This window comes from Natator depressus, chromosome 7 (genome assembly GCF_965152275.1).
Source record: "Natator depressus isolate rNatDep1 chromosome 7, rNatDep2.hap1, whole genome shotgun sequence".
NCBI classification, from domain to species: Eukaryota; Metazoa; Chordata; order Testudines; family Cheloniidae; genus Natator; species Natator depressus.
Window position 1 is genome coordinate 101,107,964 of NC_134240.1, and position 22,167 is coordinate 101,130,130.

The following is a 22,167-nucleotide window of genomic DNA, read 5'->3' on the forward strand; positions in this document are numbered from 1 at the left end:
GTATATAGAGTAGTATAAACAAATCATTGTCCATATGAAATTTTAGTTTGTACTGACTTGGCTAGGGCTTTTTATGTAGCCTATTGTAAAACTAGGCAAATATCTAGATGAGTTGATGTACCCTCTAGAAGCAGAGACACTGACTCTGTGGGTGCTCCAGGGCTCGAGCACCAACTTTGTGGGCTGGAGCACCCACAGAAGAAAAACTGGCAGATGCTTAGCACCCACCGGCAGCCAGTTCCTCTCTCCCCCCGAGTGTTTCCTGCCCGCTGGCGACCCCACCAATCAACTCCTCCCCCTCCCTCCCAGCATCTCCCGCCTGCCGCACATCAGCTGGAGAGGCGAGGTGGGAGTGGGGGAAGGGGTGGAGTGGGGGCGAGGTCTGGGTCTGAGTGGGGATTGAGCACCACAGGGGCAAGAAGAAAGCCGGTGCCTGTGTCTAGAAGACTGCTGAATAACTCTGGTTGAGAACCAGTGCTCTAAGTAACATTAAATATCTAAAATAAATAAATAAATGAAACATATTGAAAAGCTCTATTAATTATGCCAAGCGCACTATAACTATATACAAAAAATCTAAAAGGGAGAACACTTGGAAAGCAAGTCAACACAATACCACTACCGATCATGGGAGGCAAGAAGGAACTGAGGCTGGTCAGGGCAGCTTCACCCTTTATATCATCACACAGCAGCATGAGCCAGCAGAGGACACATGAAACTCAACCTTATTGTTGGTCACAGCCACAGAAAACTGAACCGCCACCATCAACCAGAATTGTTAGTTGTCAACTTTCATTCTGTCCCTTGTGCATATGAATCATGATACAGTCTCCAGCGATAGAATCATGTACACAGATGAGGATAAAAAAATAATCGAACAGTTGCCATTAACTGAGCATCAACTATCTTGTATGAGGTGAGAGTACGGTGGAAAAAATACTGTGTAATCGTGTAATAAAAGACTATCTTAATTAATCTTGCAAGGGAAACTTCAACTCTGGCATTACCTGAAATCTGAATGCTTGACTTTGCAACTATTCTGTTATTTGAGGAAAGTTTTTTTTGTTAAATGCTATTTAGTTTTAAATGAATATCCACACAAAATGAGTGATCAAAACAAGAAGTGCTCTGGCTACTCACCTAGGTTATACCACATGTCTCTGATCTCAAACCCAATTTGCCTCCTCATGTCACCATACCTAAAAAGGAACACATTTCTTTATAAATGGCAGTAGGCAAAATGCATATGACAATTTGAGTAGCATTTAAAATTCTACTTGAACTTTTAAGATCCCTAAAATTCCTAAATACCAACTTATACTACTAATACAATGAGCACCATTCATTTAGTACTCTAAAATATACCGTGGTGTAAGCCACCCAGAAGATGGTAGCACAGTCAGGAGCTCTGGCTCCCAGGCCTATGTTCTAATCTCTACACTACTACCTCTCCCTTGCAGGAAATATATTGCAATTTCTATAAAAGAGAGCACAGAAACGAATCACCTGTGGGAATCTCTCTTTGCCATATCTGCGTATTACATAACTGTCCTTTGGGAGCATGGGGGTGGTTGTGTAGATTAATGAGAGTATTTTCCGTTTTTCAGTCTCTAATGATGGGAGAAAGCATACTGCACAGCTTTACAGCCTAAAGGATATTTTATTTTTATACATATTTTTAGCATTTCTAGATTGTCCTAGAAAATGAAATGAGAAACACATCACAACACCTTATACACTAAAGTCAGCAGCACAAAGCCACAATGATTCAGTATTTTTGGATTTGAAGTTTATGCTGGGATACAGGGATGTCCTGAAATGGGGCTGATGGCACTAATGCTTCATATCCCATGCCAATACTCACTACTTAGCAAACTATCATGGAGCCTCTCTAGAGTAATGAAGATTGGGGCCCAATCCAGCTCTCAGAAATCAATGTAAAGCTCCCCACTAATTTTGATCGGGGCTGGATCAGGGTCTTAGTGAGTTCCTAGAATATATTTGCTTGATGGTGTATATATTTTTTAAAAACATTGCTTTTCTCATATTAGCAAAATCACAACATTTAGTAATTGGCAAAGGGTTGACCTGATATTAGTGTGGATTAAAGAGATTCTACTGTATTTTTACAAAGTTTGCTGCTATTTAACACTCACATAAAATCCCAGCTGAGTAGGAGTGATATTTGTTACACAAGTAAATAAAATCTTACGCTTCAAGACCCATGACTTTATTGGCTGCTGAGCAATTTCCTTTTTCGTTTTACTGCCTATACAAATCTAATTCTATTAAAATTATAATTCGTAAAACCATTATCACAGCAAATCAGCAAATTTTAATAACTAGTCTTGTCCAAGACCTGGTCTATTTACTTTTATTATCAGACATGAAGAATATGGTGAAAGTCTGTTGATCTCTTACATTTCCTCCATAGTGCAGATCATGGCACAGTTTTATGCACATGTTGGTGGAAAAAGAAACCCTTATAAGGTTCTCACCTTATATGGGTGTGTGAACAATCTCATTCACAATCTCTTGCTCCGAGATTAAAATATAAGGCATTTCCAGTCTGGCCACCTCCCAAATTCTCCCTGATCTTTACTCCTTGAATCTCCTACTGTTTCATGGCTGTATACAGGAGATGTGCATGTCTATATGCACACACACAGAGTTAATTTTGTGTATGTATGAAACATTATATACATACACAATTTATCATGCCAGTATTACCTCTACATACATGATGCATATGTACCTTATATTCACAGACATATATATATACACACACACACACATTATATACACACACACATTCACAATTTAAATAAATAAATAAAGACACAGAGGGACAAATATATACTGTGGAGGTGATATCCATACAACAACTTGGAAAGGTCTGTAATTCTCACATACCCATGCAATTTCAAACATAATTTACTAGATGTCTATGACCACATTATCTACCTGCTAATCTAGCTGCCTGGGACTTATTCTAACATTTAATCCCCACTCTCCCAAACAGCTTCAGACACATATATTAAAAGTAAAAAACAAAAATAAAAATACAAAATCCTCAGCCTGTCAGAGAAGCATTTCCTCCTCTTAAAGTTACCCTTGCCTGAGGCTTGGGATGTGTAATATTCAGTCCTACGCAAGTAATTACCTTTCTATATATAAAAATGTCATGATTTGAAGTCTCTTATCTTACAGCCCTGTGGGGCAAGACACAGGAAGGTACCCAGCCTCCTCAGTGGGGTCCAACACTCCCATCTAGCTCTGGAAGGGTATGGGATTATGGATTTTAAGGCTGTATACGAGTTTTTAAATAAACCTCTCAGGTACATTTTGGAGGTTTTTATAGCCCTGTACAGTTGGACTCCAGGTTAATAACCTTGCTTTTCTAACACAGAGATATGACAAACAGTCCCAATAAAAACAAATGAAAACTCTCTGAGTTTACTACAGTAAAATAGCTGTAATTTATGTGGCACATAGAGAATACACAATAGTGTGGTATGAAGGTTTTATTAAAATGAGTTTGTGGGTCATCTACATAACTCAACTGTGACTCCACCTCTCATAAGTAATATCAGCATCCCAAACTCATGTCTATAAAATACCATCCCATCATATATTCTTTCTCTGTAGTGTATGTGTGTATACATAATTATACACACACAATGGCTCAGATTTCAAAGCTATCACATGGGGATTGATTTCCATTGATTTTACTGCAAATTGGGTATCCTAATCCCTTAGGAACCTTTGAAAACCTCAACCTATATAAAAAACGCAAACTACCCAGATTTTTTCAGACTGCAGTAAGGCAAGTCTTGAGGCATGGTTATCTAAGCATAATTATCATACTTGGAATAAATAATGCTGAAATGGTGCTGGTGGTATGAGACACCACACTCCAGGAAGTTACAGCATCTCTCTGTTGTGATATGCTTGCCTATGCAGCTAAAGCTGATCTCATTGTGTTCTTTGAGTGGTTTGTGAACTCTTTGGGTTTTGAGAATTTTTGGGTGGAGAGAGGGATTGGTGGGGATTTTATGTGCCTCTGACTGGTAGGTAGTTGGACATAATTATTTAGATACCTAATTGCTACAGCTACATTCTTGCAGTGGCCACACAGTTTTCATGCCCCAGTCCAAGGCTGTATAATATGACAGATTAAGAAAACAGACCTCATTTAGGAGGGCTTTACTGTATTATGACCCAAAGGATTTGCCTTCTGAAAATGGCCTCAAACATCTACCACATATGCAGCTTTCAGCCTTTAGGCAATGTGCTCAACTAATGCTAACTTGTGGTCTTGGCAGAGATCCTATATAGAGGAAATGATTTTACAACATTCAGGAGATGGCTGTCACTATAAGGCCAGGTTTACGCGACAAGGCTTCTTCCTGCACAGCTATCGCAGGGACAAAGGAGAGACAACAGGGAACATAGAGGGGAAATCAAATCAGTATCTTAGATGTCTGTATACACACACTGATTACAAATAATGTTTTAATGGTCAAATAAAGCAAAGGTTCCAAAGCAAATGTCTCAAACATCATGGTGGGGTGAATTAGAGCTTGAACAGCAATATCAAGGGTAAGGGCCCAGGCAGAGAGAGATGCGTCCTGGAAGTGAATGGATGGCTGCGCAAATTTTGTTGTGAGGAAGATTTTGCCTTCCTTGACCACAGGATCTTGTTCAGGAAAAAAGGACTGCTGAGTGTAGATAGGGTCCACCTATCGAGGAAGGGGAAAAGTATCTTTGGATACAGATTGGCTAACCTGCTGAGACAAACTTTAAACTAGGTTCTATGAGGGCAGGAAACAAAAGCCCATAGGTAAATCAAAAACATGGAGACCTGGGTGATGGGTCGGAAATCAGGGAGATCATGGGCAATTATAGCAGGGACAAAGGAGAGACAACAGGGAACATAGAGGGGAAATCAAATCGGTATCTTAGATGTCTGTATACAAATGGAAGAAGTATGGGGAATAAACAGAAAGAACTAGAAATACAAGTGAATAATCACAAAAAACGGTTACTTCTCGTAACTGTTGTTCTTCAAGATGTGTTGTTCATGTCCATTCCACATTAGGTGTGCGTGCATCGTGTGCACGAGCGTCGGAAACTTTTTCCCTTAGCAGCTCCTGTCGGGCCGGCAGGGCCCCCCGAGTGGCGCCACTGCGCCGTGCATATATACCCCTGCCACCTGACTCCCTCCAGTTCCTTCTTGCCTGCAACTCTGACAGAGGGGTAGCAGGGTGGGTGGTGGAATGGACGTGAACAACACATCTCGAAGCACAACAGTTACAAGAAGGTAAGGAACCATTTTTTCTTCTTCGAGTGCTTGTTCACGTCCATTCCACATTAGGTGAATCACAAGCTTACCTCTGGAGGAGGATAGGAGTCATGGAACAACTGACTGGAGGACCGCTCTGCCAACCGCCGCATCCTCTCTGGCCTGCTGGTTGACTGCGTAGTGGGTCGTGAAGGTGTGCACCGAGGACCAGGTGGCTGCTCTGTGCCAGGAAAGCTGTGGAAGTCGCTTGCGCCCTGGTCAAGTGGGCCATGACCGCCGGGACCGGAACACCTGCGAGCTCATAGCACACCCGGATGCAGCTTGTTATCCAAGATGAGATCCGCTGAGCCGACGTGGGGAGGCCTTTCATCCTCTCGGCTACGGCCACGAACAGCTGCACAGATTTACGAAAGGGTTTGGTGCGCTCCAAATAGAACGCCAGTGCTTGACGGACATCCAGGGTGTGTAGGCTGCGGTGACTCGGTCTGTATGGGGTTTTGGAAAAAACACGGGCAGACAAATGTCCTGGCTCAAATGGAATTGCAAGATCACCTTAGGGAGGAACTTGGGGTGCTGTCAGAGCTGCACCTTATCCTTGTGAAACACTGTATACGGTGGCTCAGAGGTGAGAGCCCTCAGCTCGGACACCCTTCTGGCCAAGGTAATGGGCACCAGAAATGCCACCTTCCAGGAAAGGTGGAGGAGGGAGCAGGTAGCGAGGGGTTCAAACAGGGGTCCCATGAGTTTAGAGAGGACCAAGTTAAGGTTCCAAGGAGGGACTGGGGGGCGTGAGTACGGAAACATCCTCTCCACTTCCTTTAAGGAACCGTCATGGGAAAACACCGAACCCGCCGAAAACCCCAGATGGAAGGCGGAAATGGCTGCCAGGTGCACTCTAAGTGAGGACGGGGCCAGCCCCTGCTGCTTGAGGTGCAGGAGGTACTCAAGAATGGCTTGCATCGGGGCTTGGCACAGCTGCACCTGTCGGGGCTCACACCAACAGGAGAACCTTTGCCACTTGGCCATATAGGTAGCCCTGGTAAAAGGTTTCCTACTGCCAAGCAGAATCTGCTGCACAGGAAGGGAGCATTGGCTCTCCAAGGCATTTAGCCACAGAGCTTCCACGCCATCAGGTGTAGTGATTGCAGGTCAGGGTGGAGAAGCCGCCCACCGTCCTGCATGATGAGGTCCCGGTATAGGGGCAAGACTACTGGGGCCTCCACTGACAGCTCTAGGAGCGTTGTGTACCAGTACTGGTGGGGCCAACGCCGGGGCATTGAGGACCACCGCCGCCCTGTCCCTGCGTACCTTGAGCAGGACCTTGTGTACCAAGGGGAGCGGGGGAAACGCATACATCAAGCCATCTCCCCACGCGATCGCAAACACGTCTGCGACTGAGCCTGGGCTGTGGCCCTGGATTGAGCAGAACCGCGGACACTGGGCGTTGTCCCTGATGACAAACAGGTCTACCTGGGGAAACCCCCACCTGTGGAAGAGCGAAAGCACAACATCCGCTCTGAGCGTCCACTCGTGCATGTGATACAACCTGGTGAGGTAGTCCGCCCGCTCGTTTTGCACCCCTGGGAGATAGGACGCCTCGAGGAGAATGGCGTGGGCTATACAAAAGTCCCAGAGGAGGAGAGCCCCGCGACATAGCGATGAGGAACGGGCCCCGCCCTGCTTGTTTATATAAAACATGGCAGTAGTGCTGTCTGTCAGAACTGTCACGCTGTGACCACTCAGAGTGGCGTGAAAGGTCTGGCAGGCTAGATGAACCGCCCAGAGCTCCTTCACATTGATATGGAGTGACCGCTCTGCTCCGGACCACAAGCCTTGAGTCCTAAGGTCCCCCACGTGAGCCCCCCATCCGTGGTCTGACGTGTCCGTCACCAGCATCAGGTCCGGCTATAGGGCGACAAAGGGGATGCCTTCACAAACCAGAGGCTGGGACTGCCACCACCGCAGGAAATCCAGCACATCCCTTGGGGCTGTCACTACCAAGTCCAGGGGGTCCCTGCCTGGGCAGTACACCTGAGCAAGCCACGCCTACAGAGTCCTGAGTCTCAGTCTGGCATGCCTGACCACGTGCGTGCAGGCAGCACCTGGCCGTTGTTGTTGGAAACTGGTGCAGTGAGGCCACTGCTTGCTGGATAGCTCGGAAGTGGGACACTAGAAGGCTTGCCCCGGCCTGCGCCGAGACCAGGACCGCCCCTATGAATTCCACTCTCTGCGTAGGCACAAGAGTGGAGTTGGAGACATTGACAAGGAGCCCCTGCTCGCAGAACAATCTCAGGGCCACCTCCACGTGGCCCCGCACTTCCGCTTCGGATCGACTCGTCAGGAGCCAATCATCAAGGTACGGGTAAACCCAAAACTTCTGCCTCCGTAAGAAGGCCGCCACCACCACCATACATTTCGTGAACACCCGTGTGGCCACAGCTAAACCGAACGGGAGAACCGCAAACTGGTAACGCTCTTGGCCCACTGTGAAGCTCAGGAACTGCCGATGAGCTGGCTGGATGGCGATATGAAAGTACACGTCCTTCATGTCAAGGGCAGCGTACCAGCCTCCCGGATCCAGGGAAGAGATGATGGTGCCCAGAGAGAACCATGCGGAACCGGGCCTTGACTAGGAACTTGTTGAGCTTTCGCAGGTCTAAAATGGGACGAAGGCCCCCTTTGCCTGGGGGATGAGGAAGTACCGGGAGTAGAAACCTTTCCCCCTTAGGCCGGGTGGCACCACCTCTACCGCCCCCCCCCCCCCGCCCTTCCCCCCGTAGCAGCGAGCGAACCTCCTTCTCTAGGAGATGCTCATGAGAGGGGTCCCTGAAGAGGGACGGGGAACGGGGGTGGGAGGGAGGGAGGGAAGAGAATTGCAGCAAGTACCTGTTCCGTACCGTGCATAAGACCCAACGGTCCGATGTAATGCTGGACCATGCACAGGAGAAACGGCCCAGGCGGTTTAGGAAACAAGGGGATGGATCCAGTGACTGGTCTGGTACACTGTTCTCGACGCACCTTCAAAAGCCTGGCTTAGAGCCCGGCTGGGATTTGTGCTGACCCTGGTTCTGGCCCGGCACATTATTGTTATTATTGTTGTTGCCTGTTATCCCTGCCTCGCCTATGGTAAGGCTCATGCCTATGACGAGGCTGGTACTGACTCTGAGGGGGAGGCTGTGGCTTAAAGGACTTCCCCTGCATCACCGGGGTGTGCATACCTAGTGACTTAAGTGTAGCCCTTGAGTCCTTGAGGCTATGCAGCCTTGCGTCTGTCTGGTCCAAAAAGAGCCCGGGCCTTTCAAAGGGGAGGTCGCGAAGTGTACTCTGGACCTCAGGTGGCAGACCTGACTCTTGCAGCCATGCCGAGCGCCTCATGACCACCTCCGGCACGATTGTTCTGGCAGCCGTGTCTGCTGAATCCAGGGAGGCCTGGAGAGAGGTCTTAGCCACTGCCTTGTCCCCGTCCACCAGGGCTGTAAACTCCTGTTGGGAACCTTGTGGGAGGCTGTCCTTAAACTTCCCCACCGCTGCCCAGGAGTTAAAATTATGCCTGTTGAGGATGGCCTGCTGGTTAGCAATCCTCAACTGAAGGCCCCCCGACGAGTACACCTTTCTGCCAAAAAGGTCCAGGCGTTTTGCCTCCTTGGCCATAGGTGCCGGGGCCTGTTGACCATGGCGTTCCCTTTCATTCACCGCCGAGAGCACCAGGGAGCCCAGACTTGGGTGGCAAAATAAGAATTCGTAGCCCTTTGATGGGGCACAGTACTTGCGCTCCACACCCTTGGCCGTTGGAGCGCTGGAGGCCGGAGTCTGCCATATAGTCTTATAATTCGATTGGATGGTCTTAATGAGCGGGAGCGCTATTCTAGATGGACTTTCAGGGCTCAAAATGTCCTGATGAGGTCCTCCTGCTCAACTGTCTCCTTGGCCTGCAGCCCCAAGTTCTGGGCGACCCTACACAGTAGCTCCTGGTGGGCTCTGTAGTCTATGGGTGGAGGGCCGGACACCGCTGTTCCCGCCACTGCCTCATCCGGGGATGATGAAGAGGTTAGCAGCTGCTCAACCCCCTCTGGCTGGTCCTCCTGCTCCCCTTCTCCCGCGGGAGGGGCTTCCGGCTCGGGCCTGGGCGGGAGACATTGGGGCGGCACCAGACTCGGTGCTGGTCTCTCCAGTTTACCCAGGGAGGATGCTGGAGGCCTGGATACTGTAGCTTCCGGCGCCGTTGGGCGTCGGTGTGGGGACCGGGACCGTGGCACCGAGTAGCTCACCCTGGACAGGGCCCCTTGGCGCTGTTGATAGACCCAAGGAGTCCAGAAGGGCCAAAGACTTGCCGGAGCTCGACTGGGACCAACTCCGGGAGCAGTGCCGGGACGGTGTCCTCGAACGGCACACCATTGCCGGCTTACCCCTCGACAGCACCCATGGCATGGGTGCCGGAGGATTCTCCCTGTATGGGAGGGGGCTCGTCACCGACAGCTCAATGAGGTCCTTTGCCGCCTCAAAGGTGCCAGGCGTGGAGGGCTGATCCATTAAGTTCTCGAGCCCATCGTCCGCACTGAGCTCACTTAGGCCTGGGCTCAGCGGGACTTGTGGTGCTGGAGCCACCATTGCCAGCGCCGGTACAGAGGCCTTCCCACTCTTATCGGTGCTTTGGAAGGCGCCGGCCTCCTATGTGGGGAATGTCCGCACCTTCCTTTTGGCTGTGCCGTGGGCCGCACCAGGGAGGATGAGCGGTGCCGGGGCCTAGTCTGGAACTGTGGGGTGGACAGCTTTCGGTATTTAGCCGGTGCCGGGTCTCCCGACGGCTCTGGGGCACTACACACCGAGGAAGCCGGAGCAGGCGTCGGGCGCTCCGGGCTTGGTGGCTGCAATGTGGCTTCCATCAACAACTGCTTTAAACAAAAGTCTCTTTCTTTCTTTGTTCTTGGCTTGAACACCTTGCAAATCTTACACCGCTCAGTTTGATGTTCTTCCCCCAGGCAACGTAGACACGAGCGTGGGGGGTCACTAACTGGCATAGGCTTGCGGCATAGCCTTAAACCCGTGGACCTGCGGCATGCCCCACAGCCCGGGGTGGGTGCTGGAAGCCTCCAAGCACCTAATCACTTAAGTGTCCACAACAAAGGTATGCTAACTAACTGATAACAGCTATCTATAAGAGAAAGGTTAAGGGACTACTCTCATACAAGAGAGAGAGGTTGTTCCAACCCCGTCACGGAGGGTAAGAAGGAACTGGAGGGGGTCGGGCGGCAGGGGTATATATGCACGGCGCAGTGGCGCCACTCGGGGGGCTCCCCCGGCCCGATGGGAGCCACTAAGGGAAAAAGTTTTCGACGCTTGTGCACGCAATGCGTGCACACCTAATGTGGAATGGACGTGAACAAGCACGTGAAGAAAAACTATGACATAGCTGGTATCACAGAGACTTGGTGGGATAATGCATATGGATGGAATACTGGTGTAGAAGGGTACAACTTGCTCAGGAAGAACAGTCTGAGGGGAAAAAAGGGAGTAGGTGTTGCCTTGTGTATTAAAGATGTATACACTTGTATTGAAGTTGAGATGGAAACAGGAGGAGACTTGTTGAAAGTCTCTCGGTAAATATAAAAAACCAAGGGTGATGTCATGGCAGGGATCACCTAACCAGGAAGAAGAGGTTGATGAGGCTCCTTTTTAAACAATTAACAAAATTATCCAAAGCATAGGTCTTGGTGGTGATGGGGGACTTCAACTACCCAGTCATTTGTTGGGAAAATAATACAACAGGGCACAGATTATGCAACAAGTTCTTGGAATGCATTGAGACAACTTTTTATTTCAGAAGATGGAGAAACTAACTAGGGGAGAGGTTGTTCTAGATTTTATTTTGACAAATAGGGAGGAACTGGTTGAGAATTTCAAGGTGGCAGGCAGCTTGGGTGAAAGTGATCATGAAATGATAGTGTTCATGTCAAGGTTCCTTCCCCACTCTGACCTCTAGGGTACAGATGTGGGGACCTGCATGAATACCTCCTAAGCTTACTTTTACCAGCTTAGGTTAAAACTTCCCCAAGGTACAAATTATTTTACCCTTTGCCCTTGGACTTCCACTGCCACCACCAAACGTTTATCTGGGTTTATTTTTATTAGGAAAGCGTTGTTTGGAAACGTCTTTCCCCCCAAAATCCTCCCAACCCTTGCACCCCACTTCCTGGGGAAGGTTTGGTAAAAATCCTCACCAATTTGCATAGGTGACCACAGACCCAAACCCTTGGATCTTAAGAACAATGAAAAAGCATTCAGTTTCTGAAAAGAAGGATTTTAATAGAAGTAGTAAAAAGTAAAAAAGAATCACCTCTGTAAAATCAGGATGGTAAATACCTTACAGGGTAATTAGATTCAAAACATAGAGAATCCCTCTAGGCAAAACCTTAAGTTACAAAAAGACACAAAGATAGTAATATCCATTCCTTTCAGCACAACTTAATTTCTCAGCTATTTAAAGAAATCATAATCTAACGCATATGTAGCTAGATTACTTACTAAGTTCTAAGACTCCATTCCTGTTCTGTCCCCGGCAAAAGCATCACACAGACAGACACAGACCCTTTGTTTTTCTTCCTCCTCCCAGCTTTTGAAAGTATCTCTTGGTCATTTTGGTCAGGTGCCAGCAAGGTTATCCTAGCTTCTTAACCCTTTACAGGTGAAAGGATTTTTCCTCTGGCCAGGAGGGATTTTAAAGGCGTTTACCCTTCCCTTTATATTTATGACAGTTCATGATTCTAAGGAATGGTAGGAGGAAAAAGAGCAGTATAAAGACAATGGATTTCAAGAGGATAGACTTTAGCAGCGAGCTGGTAGATAAGATCCCATGGGAAGCAAGTCTAAGGGGAAAAACAGTTCGAGAGAGTTGGCAGTTTTTCAAAGAGACATAATTAAGGGTATAAGAGCAAACTGTTCCACTGCGTAGGAAAGATAAGAAGTATGACAAGACCACCCTGGCTTAATCAGGAGATCTTCAATGATCTGAAACTCAAATAAGTGTCCTATAAAAAGTAGAAACTAGGTCAAATTACAAAGGATGAATATAAAAAGCAAGACAAGCATGTAGGGACAAAATTAGAATGGCCAAGGCACAAAATGAGATTAAACTAGCTAGAGACATTAGGGTAACAAGACAAGAACAGAAAATGTGGAAATGGCAGAAGTGCTAAATGCCTTTTTTGCTTCAGTTTTCACCAAAAAGGTTATTAGCAATCAGACAGCTAATATAGTGAATGTCAGTGTAAATGGGGTAGGATCTGAGGCTAAAATAGGGAAAGAACAAGTAAAATGTCTTCAAGTTGGCAGGACCTGATGAAATACATCCTAAAATACTCAAGGAGCTGACTGAGGAGATATCTGAGCCATTGGTGATTATCTTAGAAAGTTCATGAAAGATGGGAGAGATTCCAGAGGACTGGAAAAGGGCAAATAAGAGTGCCAGTCCATAAAAAGGGGAATAAAGACAACCCAGGGAATTACAGACAAGTCATCTTAACTTCAGTACACAGAAAGAAAATGGAGCAAATAATCAAACAATCAATTTGCAACCCCCTAGAAGATAATAAGGTGATAAGTAACAGTCACATGGATTTGTCAACAACAAATTATGTCAAATCAACCTAACAGCTTTCTTTGACAGGGCAACAAGCCTTCTGGATGGGAGGGAAGTGGTAGATGTGCTATATCTTGACTTCAGTAAGACTTTTGATACTGTTTTGGATGATCTTCTCATAAATAAACTAGGGAAATGTAGCCTAGATGAAGCTATTATAAGGTGGGTTCATAACTGGTTGAGCTGGTAAGGCATATTGAGTGGGGTCCCACATGGATAGGTCCTGCATCTAGTTCTGATCAATATCTTCATCAATGGTTTAGATAATGGCATAGAGAGTACACTTATAAAGTTTGCAGACAATACCAAGCTGGGAGGGGTTGCAAGTGCTTTGGTGGATAGGATTGAAATTCAAGATGATAAATTGGAGAAATGGTCTGAGGTAAACAGAATGAAATTCTATAAGGACATATAAAGTACTCCACTTAGGAAGGAACAATCAGTTGCACACATACAAAATGGGAAAGGACTGCCTCGGATGGAGTACTGTGGGATCTGGGGGGCATAGTAGATCACAAGCTAAATATGAGTCAACACTGTTGAAAAAAAAGCAAACATCATCCTGGGATATATCAGCAGTAGTGTTGTAAGCAAGACACAAGAAGTAATTCTTCTGCTCTACTCCTTGCTAATACGGTCTCAATTGGAATAGTGTATCCAGCTCACTGGGCATACTGTATCCAGTTCATTTCACTGTATCCAGTTCTGGGCACCACATTTCAGGAAAGATGTGGACAAATTGGGGAGCAACAAAAATGACTAAAGGTCAAGAAAACATGACCTATGAAGACAGATTGAAAAAACTGGGTCTGTTTCATCTGGAGAAGAGAAGACTGAGGGGGGACATTATAACAGTTTTTAAGGACATCAAACATTGGTACAAGGAGGAGGATGAAAAATTGTTCTCCTTAAACTCTGAGGATAGGACAAGAAGCAATGGGCTTAAATTGCAGCAAGGGAGGTTTAGGTTGGACATTAGGAAAAACTTCCTGTCAGAGTAGTTAAGCTCTGGAACAAATTGCCTAGGGAGGTTGTAGAATCTCCGTCATTGGTGGCTTGTAAGAACAGGTTAGACAAATACCTGTCTGGAATGGTCTAGTTACAATGTAGTCCTACCTTGAGTACAAGGGACTGGATTAGATGACCTACTGAGGACCCTTCCAGTCCTACACTTTTATGATTCTATGATTTAGATTCCATGGAGGAGTAATTGATCTTTCCTTTGGTTAAAATAAAGATTCAGCGTTAAAAATGTGATCACATTTAATCCTAATGATGAATCTTACCTGTTGCCTCCCATACCACTTATGGTTGCCATCTGGTTGTAGCCTAAAAGGGCTCTGAGATTTGGGCCATGACATGATTTCTTGGACATTTTGTGGGGTGAGAGCTGGTGCCGAGAGGGGGACTGTAGGGTAGGAGGGTCTCTCAACAGCAAAGCATTCAACTCTGGGCAGAGTTGGTTTCAAAGGCTGTGAAGATGGCTCTACAGGTCCTAGCAACAAAGGTTTCCTTGCTTCAGCTGAGTGCTGTGTGGGCAGGAGGACAGAGAATTAGGAAAGGGAGGACCTCTAGTTTGGCTCGGTTGGGGTAGAACAGGAGGAAAGGTAGCAGAAAGTATAGGGGATCTGGTGTAAATTGCTCCTTCCTTCCCCCTCCCAGGTCTCTCACTGGATACTCTCACTGGAGTTTTGCTGGGACTTTACCTCCCTTCACCTAGACGGCCCAACCCACAAGGGGGTTCTTCATGAACCAATTAAAGAAATGCCCCATAGGTTGAGTAGCACTACACTGAGCTATGCTGCCTCTTACCATAACCCAGACATACTGCACTTTTGTACTGTCAGGCAAAACTAACAGTGATACAAAAGACTACATAAGCACAGGGGTGCTGATACACACGTGGTGAGGGAACCATAATATTGAACTTCCTAGCATGTGCGCCATTAATGCAGTGTTTTGGTTGGAAATTTAAATACAGATTTTTTGCACTAATTTATTAAAAATATTTGGATTTTGAAAGAGTCCACACACATTGTTTAAAACCACTACATTGATTTTTATTGTCTCTAGCTTATTTGCTCAGTGAAGAAAGGGCACACTATGCCTGAATTTAAAGAAATGAAGGCAGTAATACAGTGGGCAAATCCTCTGTGTTCCCAAATCTTTGTGTCTTCTCCTTTTGACAGGTTTTATTTGCTGTGAAATTTAGAACTTAATCCAGACAGTTCAAATTCCCTGTCCAGAGGTAGGCAATGTAATCCCTTTTGACCAGGAAACCATACAAGTCTGCAGCTATGCAACAAAACATTCTTCAGGGATATCATAGTGACACTGACTGTAGTTATGAAATTTCACTGTAAAAGGCATTTAGGAATTAGGCAATAAAGAATACAAGTGAAATAAGACTAGAATAAGCACAAACCTACAGCGGCTTTAAAAAACCCCCTACTTTTAGAATATGTTCATACTTCTGAAAGTCTTGACTATGAACAAACTGCAGCATAAGCCATTTCAGACCTTGATTCACTGGTAGGAATATATGCTATATTTGATTCATAGTTTTAAAACCAACATTTTCATTACATCATGATTACATATAAATTTGTATGAATTTATCTAAGGAACCAAAGTAAAATTATGTTAACAGTCCCTTAAATTCTTACCCATGATTTTATATTGGGAATAGGACTTACTTGTTAAGTATTTTGGCTCTTTTAGCACTTGAAAAATTCTCCAGTTGTAAAGATTCTTGTGTAAGAAAAGCAACAGCCAGGTGGAAGTAGTTGTTCCAAAGCTGAAAATCAGAGAGAGGACAAGAATAAATACTATTAAATCACTGAAGTGTTCTTCTGCACACCTACAAAACATCTTAAAATACATAATTTATGCACAAAAATATTAATAGAAAAAAAGACATTGTCTTCTTGAAGAGATCTTAGTCCATCTCCATGCTGCTCACATGTTTAATGAAACAAAATAGTCCATTTACACAAAATCAAAGGCACTTTGATTATTCAAAGACATGAGATATGAATACGAGTATGTATGTTTTATATATATTTTACACACCCATAATATCATGCATATATGAGACTGTGTGTGTGTGTGTGTGTGTGTGTGTGTGTGTGTGTGAGAGAGAGAGAGAGAGAGAGAGATTTAAGTTTACTGAATATCTATTAAAGCCTGCTGAAGGACAGATAGGGCTGGCTGCTCCTTGTGCAATTATCTTTAGAAATGCTTACAGGAACATAAGTCTGGAAGGGACCTCCTAGGTCATCAAGTCTAGTCCCCTGCTATCACAGGCAATCCCATCCTATCATCCCATTCATAAATGTATCAAACTCCATCTCAAAATTAATTAGGTTGTTTGCTCCCATCACTCCCATGGAAAGCTGTTCCAGAACTTCACTCCTCTAATGGTTAGAAAGCTTCTTCTAATTTACAGCTTAAACTTATTCATGATCAGTTTATACCCATTTGTTCTTGTGCTAAGATTTTCCTTAATTTTAAATAATTCTTTTCTCTCTCTGGGGTGCCCCCCCGCTGCCCTGACGAACTTATAAAGAGCAATCATATCCCCTCTCAACCTTAATTTTGCTAGTCTAAACAAGCCAAGCTCTTTTAGCTCCTGTCCTAAGATAGGATGAACAGATGAATGGAGAACCTAATAGCCCTTATAGTTCATCCTTCTATGCCACTGTTCCAGTTTGAAGTCATCTTTCTTGAACTTGGGTGACCAGAACAGGACACAGTATTCCAAATGAGATCTTATCAATGCCTTGTATAATGGCATTAACACTCCCCTATCTCTACTGGAAAAACCCTACCTCATACGTCCTATGATCACATTTGCCTTTTCCATGGCTACATCACATTGGTGGCTCATAGATATCTGATGATCGACTAATACACCCAGGTTCTTCTCCTCCTCTGTTGTTTCTAACTGATAAGCCTCCAGCTTATAGCAGAATTTCTTGTTACCAGTCCCTAAATGCTCAAACTTGCATTTTGTACTATTAAATTTCATCCCATTTCTATTACTCCAATCCTCTAAGTCAGGCAGTTCTTCCTGTGTAATATTCCAATCCTTCCCTGTATTGATTATGCCTCCCCACTTCATGTCATCAGCAAGTTTCATTAGCACACTCCTCCTTTTTGTGCCAAGGTCATTAATGAAAGTATGAAATAAAATCAGTCCCAAGACCGATCCTTGAGGAACTCCACTAGTAACTACCAAAGGAAGTTTCCTATAATAAATCTCAACAAATCACAATACTGTAATAATGTTAACAGTCTCCAGCCCGCATTCCACTGTGTGTGGCTACCTCAGAATTTGGTTTCAGAGAACCATTGCCAGTGTTCCCTCCTATTGACACACTATCCACTCAGACCTCAAAGCATTTTCCTATGTATTTTCTGAAGCACTCTGCATACTTACAGGGCTCTATAAATAAAGAAATAAAGTGCGTCCATTTATCTGATTAAAAACTAAATTTATATGCAAATTAGGTACGGCCCTCAAGCTCTTGAGAAGTTGCCAACAGGTCTCCCAGTGCTGTAAAGGTTGTGTGAGATCAATATATTTATTTTTTGCAGTGGCAGACATAATGTACAGCTTACGTATTGGAAATATAAATTTTTCAATACTCTATTAAAATATTTAATCGATTTTTAAAAGTCTACTACTATAAAGAAATCTCTGGGTGACACAAACAAAATAAATTAGTTTAGTCTGGTATCTCTTATACTATCTCCTAAACCAGAGCAACATTCAGAGCAAGGGAGAGGAGGGAAGGAGTCTGGTTATGGCGCACCAGTTCTCTGGGCTAGACCCAGATTCAACACGACATTCAGCAGCTCCCAAGGTGCAGTAAGTGATGCCACTGACATAGGGTTTTTAATGGGTCCTGTGCTAGTGGAGGATAGGCATAGATGAACTCTGCTCTGTGACATCCTCTACCTGCCTTCCCCAGACCAGGAAGGGAGGAGTGCTACAGGTGGAGCACCCAGCTGTGGCATGTCTGTGCCAGCAGGGAGTTCTCTGACAGCAGACAGCTGCACATTGGTAACCAGATTATGGCCTTTTTGCACTATTGCTTAAAGAGAATCTGGCCCACCATATTATTCAGGCTGACTGAACAGTGGAAATGATGGTTCCACACTGAGAAACCCTGCAATGGATCTTCAAATATTTACATTTGGCAGTGTTAGCTGATCTCAATTGTCAAGACAGAACAAAAGCAGAGACGCAGTCTTTACAGCAGTCAGGTCCCAAATCAGTGCAGAGTTCTACAAATCAATAGTTATATTGATACTGAATTATGTTGAAATTAATAGTTATACTGAATTAAGAGAGCACTAGCTACTCCGCACAAACTCTCTGTGTGGACACTTGTATTGTGCACTAAAAGCTCCTTTGTGCGCATTAGTTTAATACACTTTGGAAATGTACTAAGCTAAACCACCTCAGAGCACCCTTTGTGCACAGTAAGAGTGTCCACATATGGAGTTATTGTGCACTTTAAATTCACACCTTAGCTTACTGAGCACTAACTTCCCCGTGTGTCTTCATCCAAACCTCACACTCAGGCAGACACTATAAAATTGACAGGTTTCAGAGTAACCAGCCGTGTTAGTCTGTATTCGCAAAAAGAAAATGAATACTTGTGGCACCTTAGAGACTAACCAATTTATTTGAGCATAAGCTTTCATGAGCTACAGCTCACTTCATCGGATGCATACTGTGGAAAATACAGAAGATGTTTTTATACACACAAACCATGAAAAAATGGGTGATTATCACTACAAAAGGTTTTCTCTCCCCCCACCCCACTCTCCTGCTGGTAATAGCTTATGTAAAGTGATTACTCTCCTTACAATGTGTATGATAATCAAGGTGGGCCATTTCCAGCACAAATCCAGGTCCGTCCCCCCCCCCACACACAAACCCACTCTCCTGTTGGTAATAGCTTATCTAAAGTGATCACTGTCCTTACAATGTGTATGATAATCAAGTTGGGCCATTTCCAGCACAAATCCAGGGTTTAACAAGAACATCTGAGTAAGGGGGGGGGTAGGAAAAAACAAGGGGAAATAGGTTACGTTGCATAATGACTTAGCCACTCCCAGTCTCTATTCAAGCCTAAGTTAATTGTATCCAATTTGCAAATGAATTCCAATTCAGCAGTCTCTCGCTGGAGTCTGTTATTGAAGTTTTTCTGTTGTAATATCGCAACTTTCATGTCTGTAATCGCGTGACCAGAGAGACTGAAGTGTTCTCCGACTGGTTTATGAATGCTATAATTCTTGACATCTGATTTGTGTCCATTTATTCTTTTACATAGAGACTGTCCAGTTTGACCAATGTACATGGCAGAGGGGCACTGCTGGCACATGATGGCATATATCACATTGGTAGATGTGCAGGTGAACGAGCCTCTGATAGTGTGGCTGATGTTATTAGGCCCTGTGATGGTGTCCCCTGAATAGATATGTGGGCACAGTTGGCAACGGGCTTTGTTGCAAGGATAGGTTCCTGGGTTAGTGGTTCTGTTGTGTGGTATGTGGTTGCTCATGAGTATTTGCTTCAGGTTGGGGGGCTGTCTGTAGGCAAGGACTGGCCTGTCTCCCAAGATTTGTGAGAGTGTTGGGTCATCCTTCAGGATAGGTTGTAGATCCTTGATAATGCGTTGGAGGGGTTTTAGTTGGGGGCTGAAGGTGACGGCTAGTGGCGTTCCGTTATTTTCTTTGTTAGGCCTGTCCTGTAGTAGGTGACTTCTGGGAACTCTTCTGGCTCTATCAATCTGTTTCTTCACTTCTGCAGGTGGGTATTGTAGTTGTAAGAATGCTTGATAAAGATCTTGTAGGTGTTTGTCTCTGTCTGAGGGGTTGGAGCAACTGTGGTTGTATCACAGAGCTTGGCTGTAGACAATGGATCGTGTGGTGTGGTCAGGGTGAAAGCTGGAGGCATGTAGGTAGGAATAGCGGTCAGTAGGTTTCCGGTATTGGGTGGTGTTTATGTGACCATCGTTTATTAGCACTATAGTGTCCAGGAAGTGGATCTCTTGTGTGGACTGGACCAGGCTGAGGTTGATGGTGGGATGGAAATTGTTGAAATCATGGTGGAATTCCTCAAGGGCTTCTTTTCCATGGGTCCAGATGATGAAGATGTCATCAATATAGCGCAAGTAGAGTAGGGGCATTAGGGGACAAGAGCTGAGGAAGCGTTGTTCTAAGTCAGCCATAAAAATGGTGGCATACTGTGGGACCATGCGGGTACCCATAGCAGTGCCGCTGTTTTGAAGGTATACATTGTCCCCAAATGTGAAATAGTTATGGGTAAGGACAAAGTCACAAAGTTCAGCCACCAGGTTAGCCGTGACATTATCGGGGATAGTGTTCTTGACGGCTTGTAGTCCATCTTTGTGTGGAATGTTGGTGTAGAGGGCTTCTACATCCATAGTGGCCAGGATGGTGTTATCAGGAAGATCACCGATGGACTGTAGTTTCCTCAGGAAGTCAGTGGTGTCTCGAAGGTAGCTGGGAGTGCTGGTAGCGTAGGGCCTGAGGAGGGAGTCTACATAGCTAGACAATCCTGCTGTCAGGGTGCCAATGCCTGAGATAATGGGGCGCCCAGGATTTCCAGGTTTATGGATCTTGGGTAGTAGATAGAATATCCCAGGTCGGGGTTCCAGGGGTGTGTCTGTGCGGATTTGATCTTGTGCTTTTTCAGGGAGTTTCTTGAGCAAATGCTGTAGTTTCTTTTGGTAACTCTCAGTGGGATCAGAGGGTAATGGTTTGTAGAAAGTGGTGTTGGAGAGCTGCCGAGCAGCCTCTTGTTCATATTCCGACCTATTCATGATGACAACAGCACCTCCTTTGTCAGCCTTTTTGATTATGATGTCAGAGCTGTTTCTGAGGCTGTGGATGGCATTGTGTTCTGCATGGCTGAGGTTGTGGGGCAAGTGATGCTGCTTTTTCACAATTTCAGCCTGTGCACATCGGCGGAAGCACTCTATGTAGAAGTGCAGTCTGCTGTCTCGACCTTCAGGAGGAGTCCACCTAGAATCCTTCTTTTTGTAGTGTTGGTAGGGAGGTCTCTGTGGATTAGTGTATTGTTCAGAGGTGTGTTGGAAATATTCCTTGAGTCGGAGACGTCGAAAATAGGATTCTAGGTCACCACAGAACTGTATCTTGTTCGTGGGGGTGGAGGGGCAGAAGGAGAGGCCCCGAGATAGGACAGCTGCTTCTGCTGGGCTAAGAGTATGGTTGGATAGGTTAACAATATTGCTGGGTGGGTTGAGGGAACCATTGCTGTGGCCCCTTGTGGCATGTAGTAGTTTAGCTATTACCAACAGGAGAGTGGGTTTGTGTGTGGGGGGGGGGGGTAGGGGGGGAGAAAACCTGGATATGTGCTGGAAATGGCCCACCTTGATTATCATAAACATTGTAAGGAGAGTCATCACTTTAAATAAGCTATTACCAACAGGAGAGTGGGTTTGTGGGGGGCGGGTGTATGTGGGGGAGAAAACCTGGATTTGTGCTGGAAATGGCCCACCTTGATTATCATACACATTGTAAGGAGAGTGATCACTTTACATAAGCTATTACCAGCAGGAGAGTGGGGTGGGGGGAGAGAAAACCTTTTGTAGTGATAATCACCCATTTTTTCATGGTTTGTGTGTATAAAAACATCTTCTGTATTTTCCACAGTATGCATCCGATGAAGTGAGTTGTAGCTCACGAAAGCTTATGCTCAAATAAATTGGTTAGTCTCTAAGGTGCCACAAGTACTCCTTTTCTTTTTAGTAATATTGAGAGACTGCACTGCCCGAGTCTGATGAAAAGGTAACTTAGAGTTGAGTATCTTCAGCATATTGATGGAAGAGCAAACCAAACCACCTCACCATCTCTCTTAGTAACTTCACAGTAGCAGGAGGGATGAATGAACAGAATCCTGCAGTATTCCTCATAGGAGAATTCTTGGAGAAGAGTTGGATCACCTCAGAGAAACTAATAGAGACACCCAATGTGCCACTCCCATCTATACCTACACGGGCTCACAACTAAAACAATTCCTTGTGGAGAACAGTCATAGGCAGATGAGAGATTTAAAATAATCAGCAAGGACATTTTTCTATTGTTCTTTACCTAGAGATCATTTACCAACCAGACCAGGACTGTCTAGGCGTTACAGTCATGTCATAAATCAAATTGAAAATAG

The 22,167-nt window shown here is 45.2% G+C and overlaps 1 protein-coding gene across 2 annotated transcripts in view; it reads right to left on the minus strand.

The window, feature by feature from the left end:
- The window catches only part of DOCK1 (dedicator of cytokinesis 1), a 540,600-nt gene that overhangs the window by 123,928 nt on the left and 394,505 nt on the right, over window positions 1-22,167 (minus strand). For both annotated transcript variants that reach the window (XM_074959163.1, XM_074959164.1), the window contains exons 31-32: window positions 15,638-15,738; window positions 1,141-1,199 (exon numbers count right to left, since the gene is read on the minus strand). In XM_074959163.1, the coding sequence (XP_074815264.1) occupies window positions 1,141-1,199; window positions 15,638-15,738 (160 nt within the window). The remainder of the gene's footprint in view (window positions 1-1,140; window positions 1,200-15,637; window positions 15,739-22,167) is intronic.